Genomic DNA, 18580 nt, shown 5'->3' with positions numbered 1-18580 from the left:
ATCCTAAATCTCTGTCACTGGCAAGCAAGACTGATAGCCTACGATCATTACTGTCCCACATTTCACCGACACCCGAGTGATGGTGCAAAATGCCTATCATGCGCGGAACTGCTGGCAATATACAGCTAATAAAACTCACTTTCTAGTGGAGCACTATGGATGTGATTACTTACAAGGGGTGTTCAATACATAATGCAACACTCTTTTTCTTGGCCAATTCTGGTTGAAAAATTGCAGAATGTCTTTTGGAACATTGTGGAATATTTCCACTTCAACCCCCCATAGTTTCATTGAGTTCCAATAGGTGGTGGTGCTATATGTAGCCTTCAAAATGGTGTCTGTAACAGAGGTATGCTCCAAGCTGAGAGCTGTCACTGAGTTTCCGTTGGCAGGGAACCAGAGCACCAGATATTCAAAGGCATTTGCAGAATGTCTATGGGGAGATGGTACTGAACAAAAGCACAGTGAGTCATTGGGCAAGGTGTCTGTCATCATTGCAACATGGTCACCCAAACCTCTCTAGTCTGCCACATGCAGACACTCTCGTTCAAGGTGATTAACACATACAATCAAACACCTCACAGCACAAGTGGACATGTCTGTTGGTAGTGCTGACACACTCATCCACCTTCCGACCCACAAGTTCTGACTTCCACCTGTTATCCAATGAAGGATGCACTCTGCAGGAAGCAGTACATGGATGATGGGGTAGTCACTGATGCAGCAAGACATTGGCTCCAATGCTGACAGTAGAGGGGTACCATCCAGGTATGCAGCCCCTCCCAATAAGGTGGTGTAAGGCCATCACATTGAATGGAGATTATGTTGAAAAATAGGGTTTTGCAGCCGGGGAATAATATGATGTATTGGAATCCTGAATAAAATCAACCTGCTTTCAGAAAAAAAAGTGTTGCATTACTTATTGAATGCCATCTTATTGAAACTGTCATACCTGGAAACTGACTGGAGTCTGGCACAACTACAAACTTGAAACTTCCTGGCAGATTAAAACTGTGTGCCCGACCGAGACTCAAACTCGGGACCTTTGCCTTTCGTGGGCAAGTGCTCTACCATCTGAGCTACCGAAGCTCGGTAGCTCAGGTCCCGAGTTCGAGTCTCGGTCGGGCACACAGTTTTAATCTGCCAGGAAGTTTCATATCAGCGCACACTCCGCTGCAGAGTGAAAATCTCATTCTGCGAACTACAAACTTCCTTGCTATATCTTTAGTCTGATTGCCTACTATGCTCGCAGCATGAGGCACAGACTGCTTTTGAGAGCTATTTGCACATTTCTTTGTTGTGTCAGGGGTAGTGAAACAAATTAGTTTTGTTACACTGACCAGGTGTTACACACATTATGCTGTAGCAGACACATTTATATTACAACACTTTAAGGATCACTTAGAAAATACTTAAATTTTTATCACATATAACTTTGCATATCATAAACTGAAATATACTGCTGCATTTTTCTGTTTGTATGAGAAGGCTAATTTCAGGAACTATTGTACAGATTTTTACACAGTTTTCACCAATAGGCTGATGTACACGGAAGGTGTGTATACAATTTATAAATATTTTGGAAAATTGTCTGAAATGTGATGAATTTAAGTCCCCCAACATGTTTTTGTCTGTATATGAAAGCCAATCTCAGGAACTACTATAGAGATTTTGATATAATTTCTACTAATAGATAGATTGATTCACAAGGAAAGCTTGTTTATATAATTTATTACCGATATGTCAGGCAAATCATCTAGCTGTAGATACTTGGTGCTACCCATGTTAAGCCAGGCCTGGTTGCTAGTTAACACCCAAAAAGACAAACATTTTGTATGGAGGAAAGGAAAGTAGGTGTTTAACTTTCCGTTGATGAGGAAATCATCACATTCAGAACAAAAGCTGATGCTTGGGGAGGATGGGCAATGACATCAGTCACAACCATTTCAATGGAACCATCCAAGCATTTGCCTTAAGCAGTTTAGGACAACTACAGAATGGCCAGATGTTGATTTGAACCATTGATCTCCCACATGTGAATCCAGTGCATTGCCACACTGCAGCCTCACTTGATAAATGTCACATGGAGTTATGATGTCCACCAGACAGCTCTGTACATGCTTACAGTTCACTGATACTGAGTGCTGAGGTACAATGATAGGGTTGTTGATTACTGAGAACACCTGGGACATTTGCACACAACCGTGTGTTTACTGAGTTGGTGCGAAAGCAGAGAAATGTTATCAATTTAAATAAAATGGCAGCAGGAACATCCTATGGAACAACAGCTGATAAGAAGTACCACTGGATTTCAGCTTCAAAAGAAACAGTACAACTTGGGACTCAACAGCTTCTGTGGGTAGTGGTTACTCCTGTGAATACTTAAAATTTCACCCTTACCAGATTTCCTCTGGTCTGAAGGCATATTGCTTTCTGTTCAGTATGATGGCTTGATTCCTAGGTTTGAGTGGCATCCCTCATTCCATCCACAATGGAGTAGCTTGTGAGAACATACCATCTAAATCTCCACTACAACCTTCATTGTGTTATAATTAATTTGGCCTGAACAACAGTTAGATAATATCTAGCCTCCTATCTCTATACCCACTGAACTCTCTGTCCTGTGTATGTACTGTCCCCTTCCAGTCTATTCTGGTTTGCCTGTTTTCTTTTTAAATGTATTCCTCAGATAACTCTCTCTCTCTCTCTCTCTCTCTCTCTCTCTCTCTCTCTCATCCCCCATTCCACTTCCACTGTTTTCTCACTTTTTTCAGTTTTTGGTTGGTTAAAATTTCCTCACCCTCCTTGCATGAAATACGACCCCTGTCTTAACAAAACTCTGGGAACTAGCTTTGTATCTCTATTCCTTTACCTGCTTCTCCACCTCCAGTCCTCCTCAGCATCATGTGCACTGGTTACATTGAAGCATCAGAAGTGTATATGTACATGTACACTTGTCTCTATGGCTACCATATTTATCTGTTCTTATTCCAGAAAGTAATCACTTGTCACATCATCATTAAGGTAGTGACTGGCTTGTCCTCTCAATTGTCATTCTCATTTCAAACAAGAGAGAAGCAACTGCTCATGTTCCTTTCAAGGGAAACACCACACACTTCTGTGTTATGATTTAAGGAGACATCAAAAGACTTGATTCAGGGTAGCAAGCCCCAAGTTTGAATGCTGTTCTTCACAAGTAAGAATTCTGATTTTACTGATGTTCTGCTTTCATCACATTTGAACTTTTTTTCTATTTTACACACCAAAGTGTTTTATGTTGTGGAGTGATATAAGAAATGAGAGCTTTTTATTATATCATAGGAAATACACTAAAAAGTGGAGAGTATGTTAAATAAAAATGACAAGGAAACTGGTGATGTAAAAACCAAAAGGCACAAGTGTCTTTGAAAATAATAATAATGAAGGAAACTGGAAATGTAAAGACCAAAAGGTACATATGTCTTTAAAAATAATAATAAAAAAATACACATACCCACAAACGGACCTCATGATTCAAAAACTGAAACAAAATTTACTTCTCTCATAATTACTATACCAGTATATTCTCTGCACATCAACATGAAACCTATGAATGAATATGAGGATGATGAAATGAATTTAGTAGTCCACTATTATAGTTTAGGAAAAAACTGGTGTAGCTAAATTTATAAATTTTATGCATTAATGTTACCTGCAACTCATTTAAAACAGCAAAAAGAAACCTCTGACGTGGCACAAAACATGTGTTCTCTCCCACTAACTCAAGAAGGGGTGGAAACTTTTGAAATCCTTTCTGGGCTGCAAAAGAAAAACGGTAGTTTCAGTCAAATTACTTACAAGTCTTAATAAATTTACTCATACATCATTTGCAGCACTACCATTACTGAACATGTAATTATACAAGGCAAAACCAGTTTGAATGTTCCTCACACAGAATATTTGATCACACATTACTCTGAGCATCACTTCTGTTTCACTAAGAAGCACAAAGAACAAGTATAGTACAAAGCACAGTTATAGTAGGAGTACAGTGTGAGGAATGTGGTTACTTCACCGACACCACTCTTATCCCTGGAGAATTCTATGAGTGGGACATAGTGGAATGGGACAGTTCATGTCTCCTCCTCTCCCTGTGAGAGAACCTAGAATACAATTACTATTCAATCTCTTTAAGAGTGCACAGTAGCTGTATTCCAGTTCTCTCTAGATCATACCATCGTCTACCCTTCCCCCTCCCTGACTAGCATTCTCTTCTACTGCAATGAAGACTGAAACTGTCACATAGGCGTAATCGATTCACTACTTAGTCAATTTTGTGGCCCCTCTTCATACTGTATTCCCATGCCCTGTCGCCTAACTTTCTTTAAGAACTTTCCCTATATTATTTTCCTACTTTCTCTTTGTCTCTTATTCTTTCCCAATATGACACAACATTCATTAAACTGACTGAGCTAATCATGAATTCTCTGAGTCCAATTTTTTTATTCACCACATGCTTAGTGTCACTTTTCTCTCATGTGAAGAAAATAGAGACCTTTAATGAATGGCTCAAAAATGTTTTGCATAAGCTGCATGGCTACCAAAGTGTGTGGATTTATGTTCAAGGGGGCTAAGAAATGAAATAACAAGCCTTATGAAGCTAAAACATAATTTTACTGTGAAATAAAAACAAAATATATACTGAAGCAAGAGCAATCTGTCAAAAGTACACATACTTGAAATCAAAATCTGCTGCTGGGTAGCATTTGATACCATGTTGTTACATCCCATGTATTGTAACATGCTTGGATCCACCTTGGAATGCTGTCCACATGGTGGCTGAGACATTACTGCTAAGTCTGTCCATACTGAGATCAAAAGAATATGCAATGTAAGTATAAACTGGTCCCAGGCATATTCTGCCAGATTAATGACAGCATATACTACAAGCTATTCCATATGATTAACTCTTGCCTCCTTGAGACAGGTGTTCACAAGGTGGGTGTAGTGTATTCGGACATTACCATCTTGAAAGACAAGCTAATTGCCAACATATTGGCTGTGGGGTTGGATGGTAGGTTGGAGTATCCTAAACCAATACAGTGCAGCCTCTGAATTACCCACTGCATTGTACGCTTAAGGCATACACTGGTACCTGGCCACCTTCATATTCTTCTAACCCCGACACCACTGATCCAGGCTTTATTCCAGGTATTCCCTTGTCCACCACCTTCACACAAGAAGGTGCTGGGGGTTTGTACTGTTGTTCACACTGTGTGCCTAGAGGCCAACTTGATGAAATGGAGCTGATGTGTACTACTGTCTGGGAAGTTGCAGCCCTCCCAGTTGCCTTCAAAAAGGCAGCATACAGTTCTGTTGCATTCTCTTAGGATAAGTATGGGCCATAATTTGTAGGTAGTGGTCATCACCTGTTGTTGACCACAGCTAACCCCTACAAGGTGGAAATTCAGTGTTTTGTATCTCACAATAGTGACTGAATGTTCAGATGACATCACTGTGGTGTTGACAGTTAAACATTGTCCCATTCATGATAGGAAACAGAGTGCATTCCACTGACCTGCAGTGAGAATGCACGTTTACTTTAAATCCATTACACTGGCTTCTGTATATACCAAATTATGTGGTCAAAATGAGTATTGAGAAAGAGATTTCTGATCACAAAACGCAAACTATATAAAGCATAAAAGTGGCACAAAACTTTTTTTTGAGCAATTTAATATACTGCAAATGTGTGTGGTTCATTTAACACCTACCATTTTAAATACAAATCTGCACAAACATAATGTGGACGTCTCTTTCAATTATTTTGATTTTTTCAATTATTTTGATTTTATAGGTGAAATGACAAGTTAAAATGCAAGCACAAAAAAGATTAAAAAGATAATGTTTTTATGTGTTTCAAAAGTTGGGGGACAGGTGTGCCACACACATAAATACTCTTGGGAAGAAGAGGATACTGAAGAGTGTCCGTGATAGGCTATGACATGAATAGTGAAGTAAAGGTTAGTGGAATAAGAAGAATTGCAAGTTCTTGTGAAAGGAGTGGATGTAGCTGCATGTGGGGATCTTTTTAGGTAACGTTATAGTAGGGACTACAATGAGCATCACAGAAATTCTGGGAAAGAATACAGGTTTGGAATACTGCCAAGGATTCACCTCTGTAGACAAGGTCATTAACACACACCTGTACAGTGGTGCTCGACTTGGAGATACACTAGTTCAAATCCTGGAGGTGAAAAATTTTCACTGTGATTATTTGGCCAGTAAGAGGAGGAGAGGTGGTGGCCTAAAGTTCCTGAGCACCACTATACGCAACAATGTCCTGGATTACACTCCAAATCTCTCTGCAATGTCTCACGAAGTGAAGGTATGTGACATGGTTAACAATGATCAAACTGTCAGACAGGGACATTAAGTTTGGCAGCCCATTTGGTGCAATTCGAGAGGAGTAGGCTATGTGCCAGCACTGGGTTTCACCCTATCTCTTCCCTTCATCCATAACAGAAACTCAACACTGTGCTGCACAAGCACTCACCACGGTCCTCCACAAGACAGAGACACACACTTGACACTTCATACCATGTCAGAGGAAGACAACAGCAAACCATTTCCACTAGAACACAGACTAGCACAGCAACACAGGATTCCTGCATTTGTTCCCCTATGCTTGTTTCCCAGGGTATGGGCGTACTTTGATTTCTAATATTGCCACGAATAGGGGAACTTTTCTGAACTGTCAAATGCAAGAGGAGCCAGCTCCAGAAGAAGATATCTCACAGATGGTGTGTAGGATAGGGAGTTCTGCTTATTGTTAGTAATCAGTCTCAAACCTGAAAACTGTTCAATTATGGCCTCCATGTCTCTGATCCATCTACATCAGCAGCTGTTCAGTCCTCATTGTATGAGGTTAATTTTTCTTATTAAAATTCTTAGGAATAAGAGGACCAATCATATTGGAAGGAATTTACACTACTGGCCATTAAAATTGCTACACCATGAAGATGACATGCTACAGACATGACAGGAAGAAGATGCTGCGATATCCAAATGATTAGCTTTTCAGAGTATTCACACAAGGTTGGTGCCGGTGGTGACACCTACAACGTGCTGACATGAGGAAAGTTTATAACCGATTTCTCATACACAAACAGCAGTTGACCGGAATTGCCTGGTGAAACGTTATTGTGATGCCTCGTGTAACGAGGAGAAATGCGACTTTGATAAAGGTCGGATTGTAGCCTATCGCGATTGCGGTTTATCGTATCGCGACATTGATGCTTGCGTATGGAATCGGTGGGTTCAGGAGGGTAAGACGGAATTCCGTGCTGGATCCCAACGGCCTTGTATCACTAGCAGTCGAGATGACAGGCATCTTATCTGCATGGCTGTAACGGATCGTGCAGCCACGTCTCGATCCCTGAGTCAACAGATGGGGATGTTTGCAAGACAACAACCATCTGCATGAACAGTTCGACGACGTTTGCAGCAGCATGGACTATCAGCTCGGAGACCATGGCTGTGGTTACCCTTGACACTGCATCACAGACAGGAGTGCCTGCGATGGTGTACTCAACGACGAACCTGGGTGCACGAATGGCAAAATGTCATTTTATCGGATCAATCCAGGCTCTGTTTACAGCATCATGATGGTCGCATCCGTGTTTGGTGACATCACCGTGTACGCACATTGAAAGCGTGTATTCGTCATCGCCATACTGGTGTATCACCCAGCGTGATGGTATGGGGTGCCATTGGTTACACGTCTCAGTCACCTCTTCTACATCTACATCTACATCTACATCCATACTCCACAAGCCACCTGACGGTGTGTGGCGGAGGTTACCCTGAGTACCTGTATCGGTTCTCCCTTCTATTCCAGTCTCGTATTGTTCGTGGAAAGAAGGATTGTCGGTATGCTTCTGTGTGGGCTCTAATCTCTCTGATTTTATCCTCATGGTCTCTTCGCGAGAAATATGCAGGAGGGAGCAATATACTGCTTGACTCTTCGGTGACGGTATGTTCTCGAAACTTTAACAAAAGCCCGTACCGAGCTACTGAGCGTCTCTGCTGCAGAGTCTTCCACTGGAGTTTCCGTAACACTTTCGCGATTACTAAATGATCCTGTAATGAAGCACGCTGCTCTCCGTTGGATCTTCTCTATCTCTTCTATAAACCCTATCTGGTACGGATCCCACACTGCTGAGCAGTATTCAAGCAGTGGGCGAACAAGCGTATTCCTTTGTTTTCGGATTGCATTTCCTTAGGATTATTCCTATGAATCTCAGTCTGGCATCTGCTTTACCGACGATCAACTTTATATGATCATTCCATTTTAAATCACTCTTAATGCGTACTCCCAGATAATTTATGGAATTAACTGCTTCCAGTTGCTGACCTGCTATTTTGTAACTAAATGATAAGGGATCTATCTTTCTATGTATTCGCAGCACGTTACACTTGTCTACATTGAGATTCAATTGCCATTCCCTGCACCATGCGTCAATTCGCTGCAGATCCTCCTGCATTCACAGTACAATTTTCCATTGTTACAACCTCTCGATACACCACAGCATCATCTACAAAAAGCCTCAGTGAACTTCTGATGTCATCCACAAGGTCATTTATGTATATTGTGAATAGCAATGGTCCTATGACACTCCCCTGCGGCACACCTGAAATCACTCTTACTTCTTGTTCGCAAAGACGGCACTTTGAACAGTGGAAGTTACATTTCAGATGTGTTATGACCCGTAGCTCTACCCTTCATTCGATCCCTGCGAAACCCCACATTTCAGCCGGATTATGCACGACCGCATGTTGCAGGTCCTGTACGGGCCTTTCTGGATACAGAAAATGTTCGACTGATGCCCTGGCCAGCACATTCTCCAGATATCTCACCAATTGAAAACGTCTGGTCAATGGTGGCCGAACAAGTGGCTCATCATGATATGCCAATCACTACTCTTGATGAACTTTGGTATCGTGTTGAAGCTGCATTGGCAGCTGTACCTGTACACGCCATCCAAGCTCTGGTTGACTCAATGCCCAGGCGTATCAAGGCCGTTATTACGGCCAGAGGTGGTTGTTCTGGGTACTGGTTTCTCAGGATGTATGCACCCAAATTGCGTGAAAATGTAATCACATGTCAGTTCTAGTATAATATATTTGTCCAATGAATACCCTTTTATCATCTGCATTTCCTCTTGATGTAGCAATTTTAATGGCCAGTAGTGTAGGAGTGTATTCCCTGCTGATAGAAGTATTTTCAAATTTTTCAGTGAACATTTAAGTAAGGATTCACACTTTGCCAATGGATTCAATGAAGGTGATGATGAGGTCAACCTAATGGCAGGCACCACAAATTATGATGCTGTATGAAGTGTTATTTCTCTAGCTACACCAGTATTTAGGTTCAATTATGAGGCTCAATGGAAATAAGACTTTGAAACTTTTGGTATCAATAGACTTATTGATTTTTTTCTTCACTTATTTAGCTGAACAAAGTAGGAACATCTACCAGCACATGTAGGAAGTTGACAGTGGCAAGACAGGGCCTATCAAGACTGTGGTTTATTGTTCCACAATATTGCTGCTCCCATAGGTCAACATCCCATCTCCAGTATGCAAATATGGTATTTGTGGACTCAAAAGGATTGTACACACCTAGTACTCAATGACAGATACATTCACATGTATCAGCACCCCCAGCACACCATGGATGGGATGTTGACATGGTGTACACTATTGCAGCTTCATTAGAGATGGCAGCACCAGATATAGAAGTGACACCATGTCATCTTTTCAGACAAATTCCAGTTTCCCATGTAGCATCATGACAGATGTATCCACGTGAAGAAGCTCTGAGGAGATTGCATGTTGCCCGATCAAATTTGTCACTTTTGTACTGGCCCGGTGCCTGATGTGATGGTACGGGTGCCTGGGTAATCGACACTATCACATCTGATTTGTTAATTTGGACAGCAGGTATTTGTTACATTTCGACACATTAAGACTAGTGGCTATGCTCTGTATACAATCTCTCTGGGCTGAAAACTTACAACGAGATAACAGGAGAATGCACATCGCCTGTGCTGTCCTGATCTACCTCAATACAGAGGACGTGTATCTGTTGTCCTGAGCAGCAAATTCTCCAGATCTCACAGCTATTGAAAACATTTGGTTGTGCTTGGTAAGGGACTAGCATGTCCCACTTGTCAGCCACTATGATTGATGAACTCCATCACAGAGCTGAAGCAGCTTGGAGTACTGTACCTGCGTCCAAGCTCAGTTCCACTCAATATTCAGCTGGGATAGAGCCATAGTTGCTTCCAGTGGTGGCAGCTCTATGTGCTAAATTTCTCACCCTGCGCACTCTCAAATCATCTACAAATTTAATCACTCACACTGCCCACTATACAGTAAACCCACAATAACTGAAATTTTATTACTTGCTGTCCTTCCTGGTGTTGCAATTTTAATGGCCTGCTGTGTATTTCTGGAGCTTTTATTTCTCATGATATGTTTTTCCTAATCATAGAACTTCACTGGAGTAAAAATAATTTTCATAAGGTCCCATTCTGGCAACCTGTTACAGGCAGAATCAAATTTCATCTGCTATTGAAATATATTTATTTCTCCAACAACACATTGCAACCCAATGATGAGCTCTACAAAATTAAATCAGTTTTGGATTGTTTCAGTAGTTTTACGAGTAATTATTGTATTCCAGACTACAAACCCATTTCCATGCAGAATATGAGAGTTGCATCTTAAGTCTATTTGTAAAGTGTAGATGCCTGTGAAGGTTGTGTGTCTTGTGTGGTGTCACATTTGTGTTATACAACGATGAGAGATGGATTAGATTAGATTAGATTTACTTTCATTCCAATTGATCCGTAGTGAGGAGGTCCTCCAGGATGTGGAACATGTCAGAAAAACAACAATACATGACAATTATTTACAACTAAAACAAATAAGCTAATGTACCATTCCACAGGTCCCAAGTGGAATGATCGTCATTTTTTAATGAACACTAAGAGTCATTTTACAAATACTAATGCACTGAATTTAAAATAAAAAAGTTTTTCATTTATTTATAAGGTAATAAACATGTAATACAACTACTGTAATACTTATTTACAATGAACACATTACTGCACTGAAGTAGTGCAGAAGTTAGATTATACTTACACACTCACACACACACACACACACACACACACACACATATTTTCAGTGAACACATTACTGCACTGAAATTGTGCAGAAGTTATGTTGTACTTATATACAAATCAGTTGGTTTTACTAAGAAATTGATCAATGGAGTAGAAGGAGTTGGCCACCAATAAATCCTTTAGGCTTCTCTTAAACTGAATTTCATTGGTTGTTAAGGTTTTTATGGCTGCTGGCAAGTTATTGAAAATGTGTGTTCCTGAATAAAGCACACCTTTTTGTACAACACTAAGTGACTTTAAATCCTTGTGAAGATTATTCTTATTTCTAGTATTGATTCCATGAACTGAGCTGTTGGTTTGAAAAAGTGATATATTTTTAATGACAAATTTCATTAAGGAATAAATATATTGGGAAGCTGTAGTTAGTATCCCTAGTTCCCTAAACAGGCTTCTGCAGGATGTTCTTGAGTTCACACCACATATAATTCTTACTGCACGTTTTTGTGCCCAGAAAATTTTAGCTTGGCTTGATGAATTACCCCAAAAAATAATCCCATATGACATTATGGAATGGAAGTAAGCATAGTATGCCAGCTTTTTCATTTTTATATCCCCTATGTCTGACACAATTCGCATTGCAAACAGAGATTTGTTAAGATGCTTCAGCAGTTCTGTGGTGTGCTCCTCCCAGTTGAATTTATTATCAAGCTGTAATCCCAAGAATTTAACACTGTCCACTTCTTCTATCTTCTTGTCATCGTATGTTAGACATATACTCTTGGGACACCCCTTACAAGTTCTGAACTGCATGTAGTGTGTTTTTTCAAAGTTTAGTGACAAAGAATTGGCTAGGAACCAGTGATTAATGTCCACAAATATTTTATTGGCTGATCTTTCTAAGACTACACTTGGTTTGCTATTTATTGCAATGTTTGTATCATTAGCAAACAAAAAAAACTTGGCATCTGGTAATGTTACTGATGAAAGGTCATTGCTATACACAAGAAAAAGTAAGGGCCCCAAAATGGAACCTTGTGGGACCCCACATGTAATTGGTTCCCAGTTGGATGATGCCTGATAATTTGATACATGTCTCTTTCCTAATAACACCCTTTGTTTCCTGCCAGAGATATAAGATTTGAACCATTTTGCAGCATTTCCTGTTACACTATAATATTCTAGTTTACTTAAAAGGATATTGTGATTTACACAGTCAAATGCCTTTGACAGATCACAAAATATACCAGTTGCCTGCAATTTTTTGTCTAATGAATGAAGTACATTTTCACTGTAAGTGTAGCTAGCCTTCTCAATATCAAAACCTTTTAGAAATCCAAACTGTGACTTTGACAGTATGTTATTTGAGATAAGATGGTTATAAAGACGACTGTACATTACTTTTTCGAAAATTTTTGAGAATGCTGGCAACAGCGAAATTGGACGGAAATTTGATGCTATTTCTTTATCTCCCTTCTTAAACAGTGGCTTAACTTCAGCATATTTCAGCCATTGAGGAAATATTCCACTGATAAATGACTGGTTACACAGATAGCTTAATATGTTACTTAACCCAGAATCACATTCTTTAATTAACTTTGTTGATAATTCATCATACCCACTAGATGTTTTTGATTTTAAAGATTTTATGATGGGCATTATTTCTGCTGGGGTAGTGAGGGTCAAATTCATATTATGGAAGTTACTTGAAATGTCTGGTCTAAGGTAATCCATAGCAGCATCTACTGAACCTGACAACCCCATATTTTCAGTAACAGTTATGAAATGTTTGTTAAAAAGTTCTGCAACACTATACACATCTGTCACCAATGTATCATTTACTCTTAATGCTATTTGTTCCTCTTCATGCCTGGTTCTACCGGTCTCCTCCTTCACTATATCCCATATTGTCTTTATTTTGTTATCTGATATGACTATCTTTTCCTTGTAATATATTTGCTTTGACATCCGTATTACAGTCTTTAATATTTTGCAGTATTTCTTATAATGTGCTATAGCATCAACATTGGAAATGTTTCAGATTGACAGATACAGTTTTCTTTTTGTTTTACAAGATACCCCTATTCCTCGAGTAATCCATGGCTTCTTTGTAGACTTTGCTCTAACCTTAGAAAGTTTTGGGGGAAAGCAGTGTTCGAATAAGGTAAGCACTTTATTAGCAAAAATGTTATATTTTTCATTCATGCCATGAGCACTGTAAACATCAGTCCAGTGAATGTCTCTGAGGAGTGTCCTAAAATAATCAATTTTTGGCTTACTGATGACCCTCTTGAGCTCAGATTTAACAGATTTTATATCCTGTTCAGTATTAACATTTAACAGAAGGAACTGCATGTCATGGTCTGAGAGGCCATTGACTATTGGTTTTGTAATATAATTTTGTTCATTGGACTTTTCTATAAAGGTATTATCAATGGCTGTTTGTGAGCAAGTGGCTATCCTAGTGGGGAACTTTACAGTGGGAATTAAGTTGAATGATAGTGTTACTAACTCAAATAAGTTCTTATTGGGAGAGTCTTTAAGGAAATCTACATTGAAATCACCAGCAACCACTATTTCTTTGTTTTTGGTTGTTAAGTGGGCCAGTACAGCTTCAAGGTGGTTTACAAACAGATTAAAGTTACCTGCAGGTGCTCGATATACACTTAATATTATGAAAGATTTTTTGTGAAAATCTAATTCTGTTGCACATGCTTCCATATGTTGTTCTAGGCAAAATTTATGAATGTCTATGTTCTTAAATTTATGACAGTTCCTGATGAATGTGGCAACTCCTCCTTCCTCCATTTCTGATCTACAAAAGTGAGATGCTAACCTAAACCCTGTAACACTTAAAAGTTCTATACCAGTGGTCACATGATGTTCAGAGAGGCAGATTATGTCAGCTGGGTTTGAAGACTCTAATTCATCTATGCAGATAGTTAATTCATTAATTTTATTTCTCAGTCCTCGAATATTTTGATGCAATAAAGATAGCTGACATTTCACATTGACTGAGTTAAAATTGGATGGAGTTAAAACATCTGCTGACAGTTGAAAATTCTTAACCAATGGTTGTTTATGCTGATGTAATAAGCTGGAATTATGTTTTTTGATTTCTTTCTCAAACTGAAGGTTTGTCTCAGTTCTAACCTCTCTTAAAATTTGCTTTCTTTCTGTCCTCCCTACCCTAAAAAAGGGTCTTTTCTGAATCCTATAACCACTGGTATTTTACCACTCATGTGAGTGCCTCCCCCCTTTAACTTTCCTGCTATTTCCCCAGCCAATTTACCCTTCCCCTTCCTGTTGAGGTGAAGGCCATGCCTAGCCATGGGACAGGATGAGTCCTACGCTGCCACATAACTCACCTCATTTGACAGGTGCATCATGATTGACAGCATCACATGCCCTTACTTCATGAGAAACTGTTCACAGTTATGGAATTTAATCCAGAATATTAGCACAAAGCCTAGCGATTATGAACTTTACATTAGTACCTCTCTTCCATTTGACAGTCAAATATTGGTTGTGGAAATTTCTTCACAGTAGGATTTTAAAAAGTTACCTTCATGTCAAACACCATCAAAAAGAGGGCTTCACAGCTTTCAGCTATGGAGGTGGGTTGAGCTAAAGAATTAGTTGCATGAAACTGAAAAAATATCTGCTGAGTGACAATGACTGACAATTTTGCTGTTTGCACATGCAAAGACAAAGATAACATCATCACCACTTCTAATACGCATCATGTGAGAATGATTGAAATTTGTAATAGAAACAGTGGAGCATTCTTGAACTCTAATAAATGATAAACTACAATAATGACATGTTGGGCACTCATCAGCAAAATCAAATGTTGGAATATTATTCATTTGCAGTAACACCTAATAATAGAGCTTGGTCCACTTTTTGTGGAAATATATTTACAGGACAGATACCTATTTTAGCTTCATGCAACTGGAATCTGTTTCACAGAAGTTCTCCTGCAAAACTTGTGCAACTAGCACTCCTGGGAGAAAAGATATTGCAGGGACATGGGTTAGCCACAGGCTGAGGGATGTTTCCAGAATGAAGTTTGGAAGGTAGAAGATCAGATACTGGCAGAAGTAAAATTATGTGAACACCTCGTGAGTCATGCTTGGGTAGTTCACTCGGTAGACCACTTTCCTGCATCTGGTCCAGCACACAGTTTTAATCTGCCCGTGAATACTCTACTGCAGAGTGGATACTCATTCTGGGAACACGTATTCTGTTTCTATACATACATGAGATTTTTACTACATTTGTATCATCTTTTTGATGTTAGGAACCATTTTTTTGCAGTAGCAGTTAAACAAATGATATAGGTTATATACCATTTTCTGAAACTGCCATAAAAGTCTTATTTAGACCATATGTGTTTTGCTTTATTTCAATGAATCTTCAGTGGTCATTGTAACAACTTGGTTTTTCTTACAAATGTGTTTGTCAATATCATAAAAATTTCTCATGTTTGACATTACAGCTGTTAAATAGTATTAGACTACAACTGTTACTCAAAATATTTTGTTACTGTATTCTTATTTGTCACCTTGGACACCTCAATAGCGATTAGGTTTATTATGTGCATTTTCTCCCTTATGGTATTCAGAGTTTTAGATTGTGTGGTTATCTCTCTCATTTTGTTGAGTTTATGTCTTGTACCTATGATATTTTTAGTTTCTCTACCTATTAATTCTTTTGTTAGACCTATGTTTATGGTGCTTGTGTCCCTCCTCTGTTCTTGAAATAGTATATTTTCAGGTTCTATAATTAAATGTCCTATGTAATGTACATTTACTTCCGTGGTTTAAACCTCATTGTATTATTTATGTTTCTGCATCATTAAGTTTTCAGTCTGTGAAGTTTATGATGTGTGCATGTTTCTGCATGTTTGTGGTGTTCACGTGTTTTTTGGTCTGTAAGTTTTTATTTTTTTAATTTTTTTAATTCCCATTACAGGTATACACAACAACCTTGATGTGGTTGTTGTGATTCAAGGACACTAGTAGCAGATCAACTAGATGGGCCCTTAAGCTGAGCAAATGCATTTACTCAGTGAGGCACAAACCAGGAGAGCTCCATCAAAATATCAACCACTTGAGTCAAAAAAGTTCAGTATAATACAGGCTGATGAGGGCCTGGTTGCTGAACCAGAGAAAGGACAGCAACAGGACGAAGAATGCAAGCAACCTGCAGCATCCTCGGACTTCATGGTTGTTAATAAAATCTTTTATTGTAAAATACTTCAGGGAAATTGGCTGGTTATTCTGAAATCCCTTAACATTAGAATTTTGCAGCAGTCACATTACAGTATACAAGCAAGTCACTACGATAAGACAGTAACCAATGCATGAATAGCCTTGCAGTTCTGAAGGCTTACTCATAAGTGGGACATTGCAAGTTATGTATGGTCTTGTTTACCATGTGCGCAAAGGGCACTATATGATAAAACCAACAATTCCCCTTAAAGCTCTTCCAGAGGCCACTGAACCATTTGAATTGGTTGCCCTCAAAATTGTGGGACCATTCCCAATTTCAGCTAAAAATAATAAATATGTTTATCAATTATTGTTCCTCTGGCAGATATGACTGCAGAGACAGTCATGAAAGCTTCTGTGAAAGATCTTGTTTTGAAGTATGAAAGCACTGAAGCGATCATAACAGACTAAGAGAGTAACTTCTTTCCATCTCTCTTCATGCAGGTTTGCACATTATTAAAAACAAAGTAGTCGTGCACAATCCCTTACATCCAAAAAGTAATGGCTGTGTACTGTGTGTCCATATGTCCATTCTCAAAAAGCTGCTGTATGAAGTGAAGGAAAGCCATACACACTGGGACAGATTGCTTCCGTTTGTCCTGTTCTCTTATAATGTGAAAGTGCATGAATCGATTGGCTTCACTCCTTTTGAGATTGTACAGGGACGCAAAATGTGTTCACCACTTGAACTAGATAAGCTGCCACCTGATGTTAATGCAACAGCCATACAACAGCTTTCCTGACACTTGAAAACTGTCTGGAAATAGGTATAGAAAAGCAGTACCACTGCTGTTACTAGGCAAGTTAAACAAAGTTAAAAGAATGCAGGTATTCCTGATTATCAACCTGAAAAATGGGTGTTGCTCAGGAATCTGGCTATAAAAAGGGCAAGACTAAAAAGTTAACACCTCTCTGGGAAGGCCACTACCAAATAATATGCTTAACATCACCTGTAAATGCAGAATTACTGCTCTCAGACTGAGTAGTTGTGGTGCACTTTGGCTGGCTGCAACTTTACCTGGGATAACATGGTAGAAATCAGCCAACGCTGTGCCCCACAACTGTAAAGGCCAGCTGCACATCACAAAATCATGCCCTTGTCAGCAACGTACTGGTAGGCGTGGGTATGATTTAAGAACAGTACTTCCATATCAACTTTGTTCCATGGGCTGAACAACAACCACGTACAAGAGTAAATAGATTAAGACAATTATTACAAGCTGCCAGGAGTATTTATGTAATTATGTATTTCTTTAATTACAATTAAATATATATAAGGATTTATATACACAAAATTAAATTCACTTTGCTCTTCACTTCTTCCCTTGTTTTTTTAAGGGTACTGAATGAGAAGTTACAAATGTGGTTGATAGTCTTCTAATTGATAAAGTTAAGTATGGTAATGTGTTCTAATGTTTTCCTTTTACATGTGATGCCAGTAATACGAGAGACCAGTAGTGTTAGCTTTGGCACATAATGGCTGATACAATGAATGCCTTTACCTTAGTACGTGTATAAGTGTAGAGTTCAACAGCATGTAGTACACCTTTGCAGCACACATTAGTGGGTGTTGGCAAAAGGACATGATGTCATGTGACACCTAAGTAGTGACAGTCCTGAGAAATGAGAGTTGAGCAGACTAAACTTTATCTTTTACTCGTAAAAAGGAAGAAGTAATCTAGTTTGGCATTGTTATCTATTAACAAAAGTAATCTGCTGTGGGGAGGATAGGCAGCCACTTTTTGTGTTCTTATGATTTCTTCACATCTTCTGAGACAAAGCCTAGTGTATTACAGTAGCTTCAGCATATCTGCAGCTCCACTTCCTATGGGGAAGTACATAGATTTCGACAGGACTTCAGGACTTATCCATTACAACCGGATCATCCCTTTTTACCACACAAAACAAAAATAGCCCGACTGACCAGCAAGACTATCTTCCTAGCCCGTCGCAGTTTCACATATGCATTGAATACCTTCTACATAATAGTCATTTCCTTGGTATAGTATATCTAGTTCCTTTTTAAAAAAATGTGCTTATATGCATTGAATACCTTCTACATCATAGTCATTTCCTTGGTATAGTATATCTAGTTCCTTTTTTAAAAAATGTGCTTATTGCAAACCCAGAATA

The 18580-nt window shown here is 39.1% G+C and overlaps 1 protein-coding gene across 1 annotated transcript in view; it reads right to left on the bottom strand.

Annotated features, from left to right (window-relative positions):
* Window positions 1–18580, bottom strand: part of LOC126184063 (KICSTOR complex protein SZT2-like) — a 513866-nt gene that overhangs the window by 96133 nt on the left and 399153 nt on the right. Inside the window, exon 28 of the mRNA XM_049926423.1 lies at window positions 3692–3798. Coding sequence (XP_049782380.1) covers window positions 3692–3798 — 107 coding nt within the window. The remainder of the gene's footprint in view (window positions 1–3691; window positions 3799–18580) is intronic.

Source organism: Schistocerca cancellata, chromosome 4, assembly GCF_023864275.1.
Source record: "Schistocerca cancellata isolate TAMUIC-IGC-003103 chromosome 4, iqSchCanc2.1, whole genome shotgun sequence".
Lineage (NCBI taxonomy): Eukaryota > Metazoa > Arthropoda > Insecta > Orthoptera > Acrididae > Schistocerca > Schistocerca cancellata.
The sequence above is the reverse complement of the archived record's forward strand: the minus strand, read 5'-3'. Positions and strand labels throughout refer to the sequence as shown.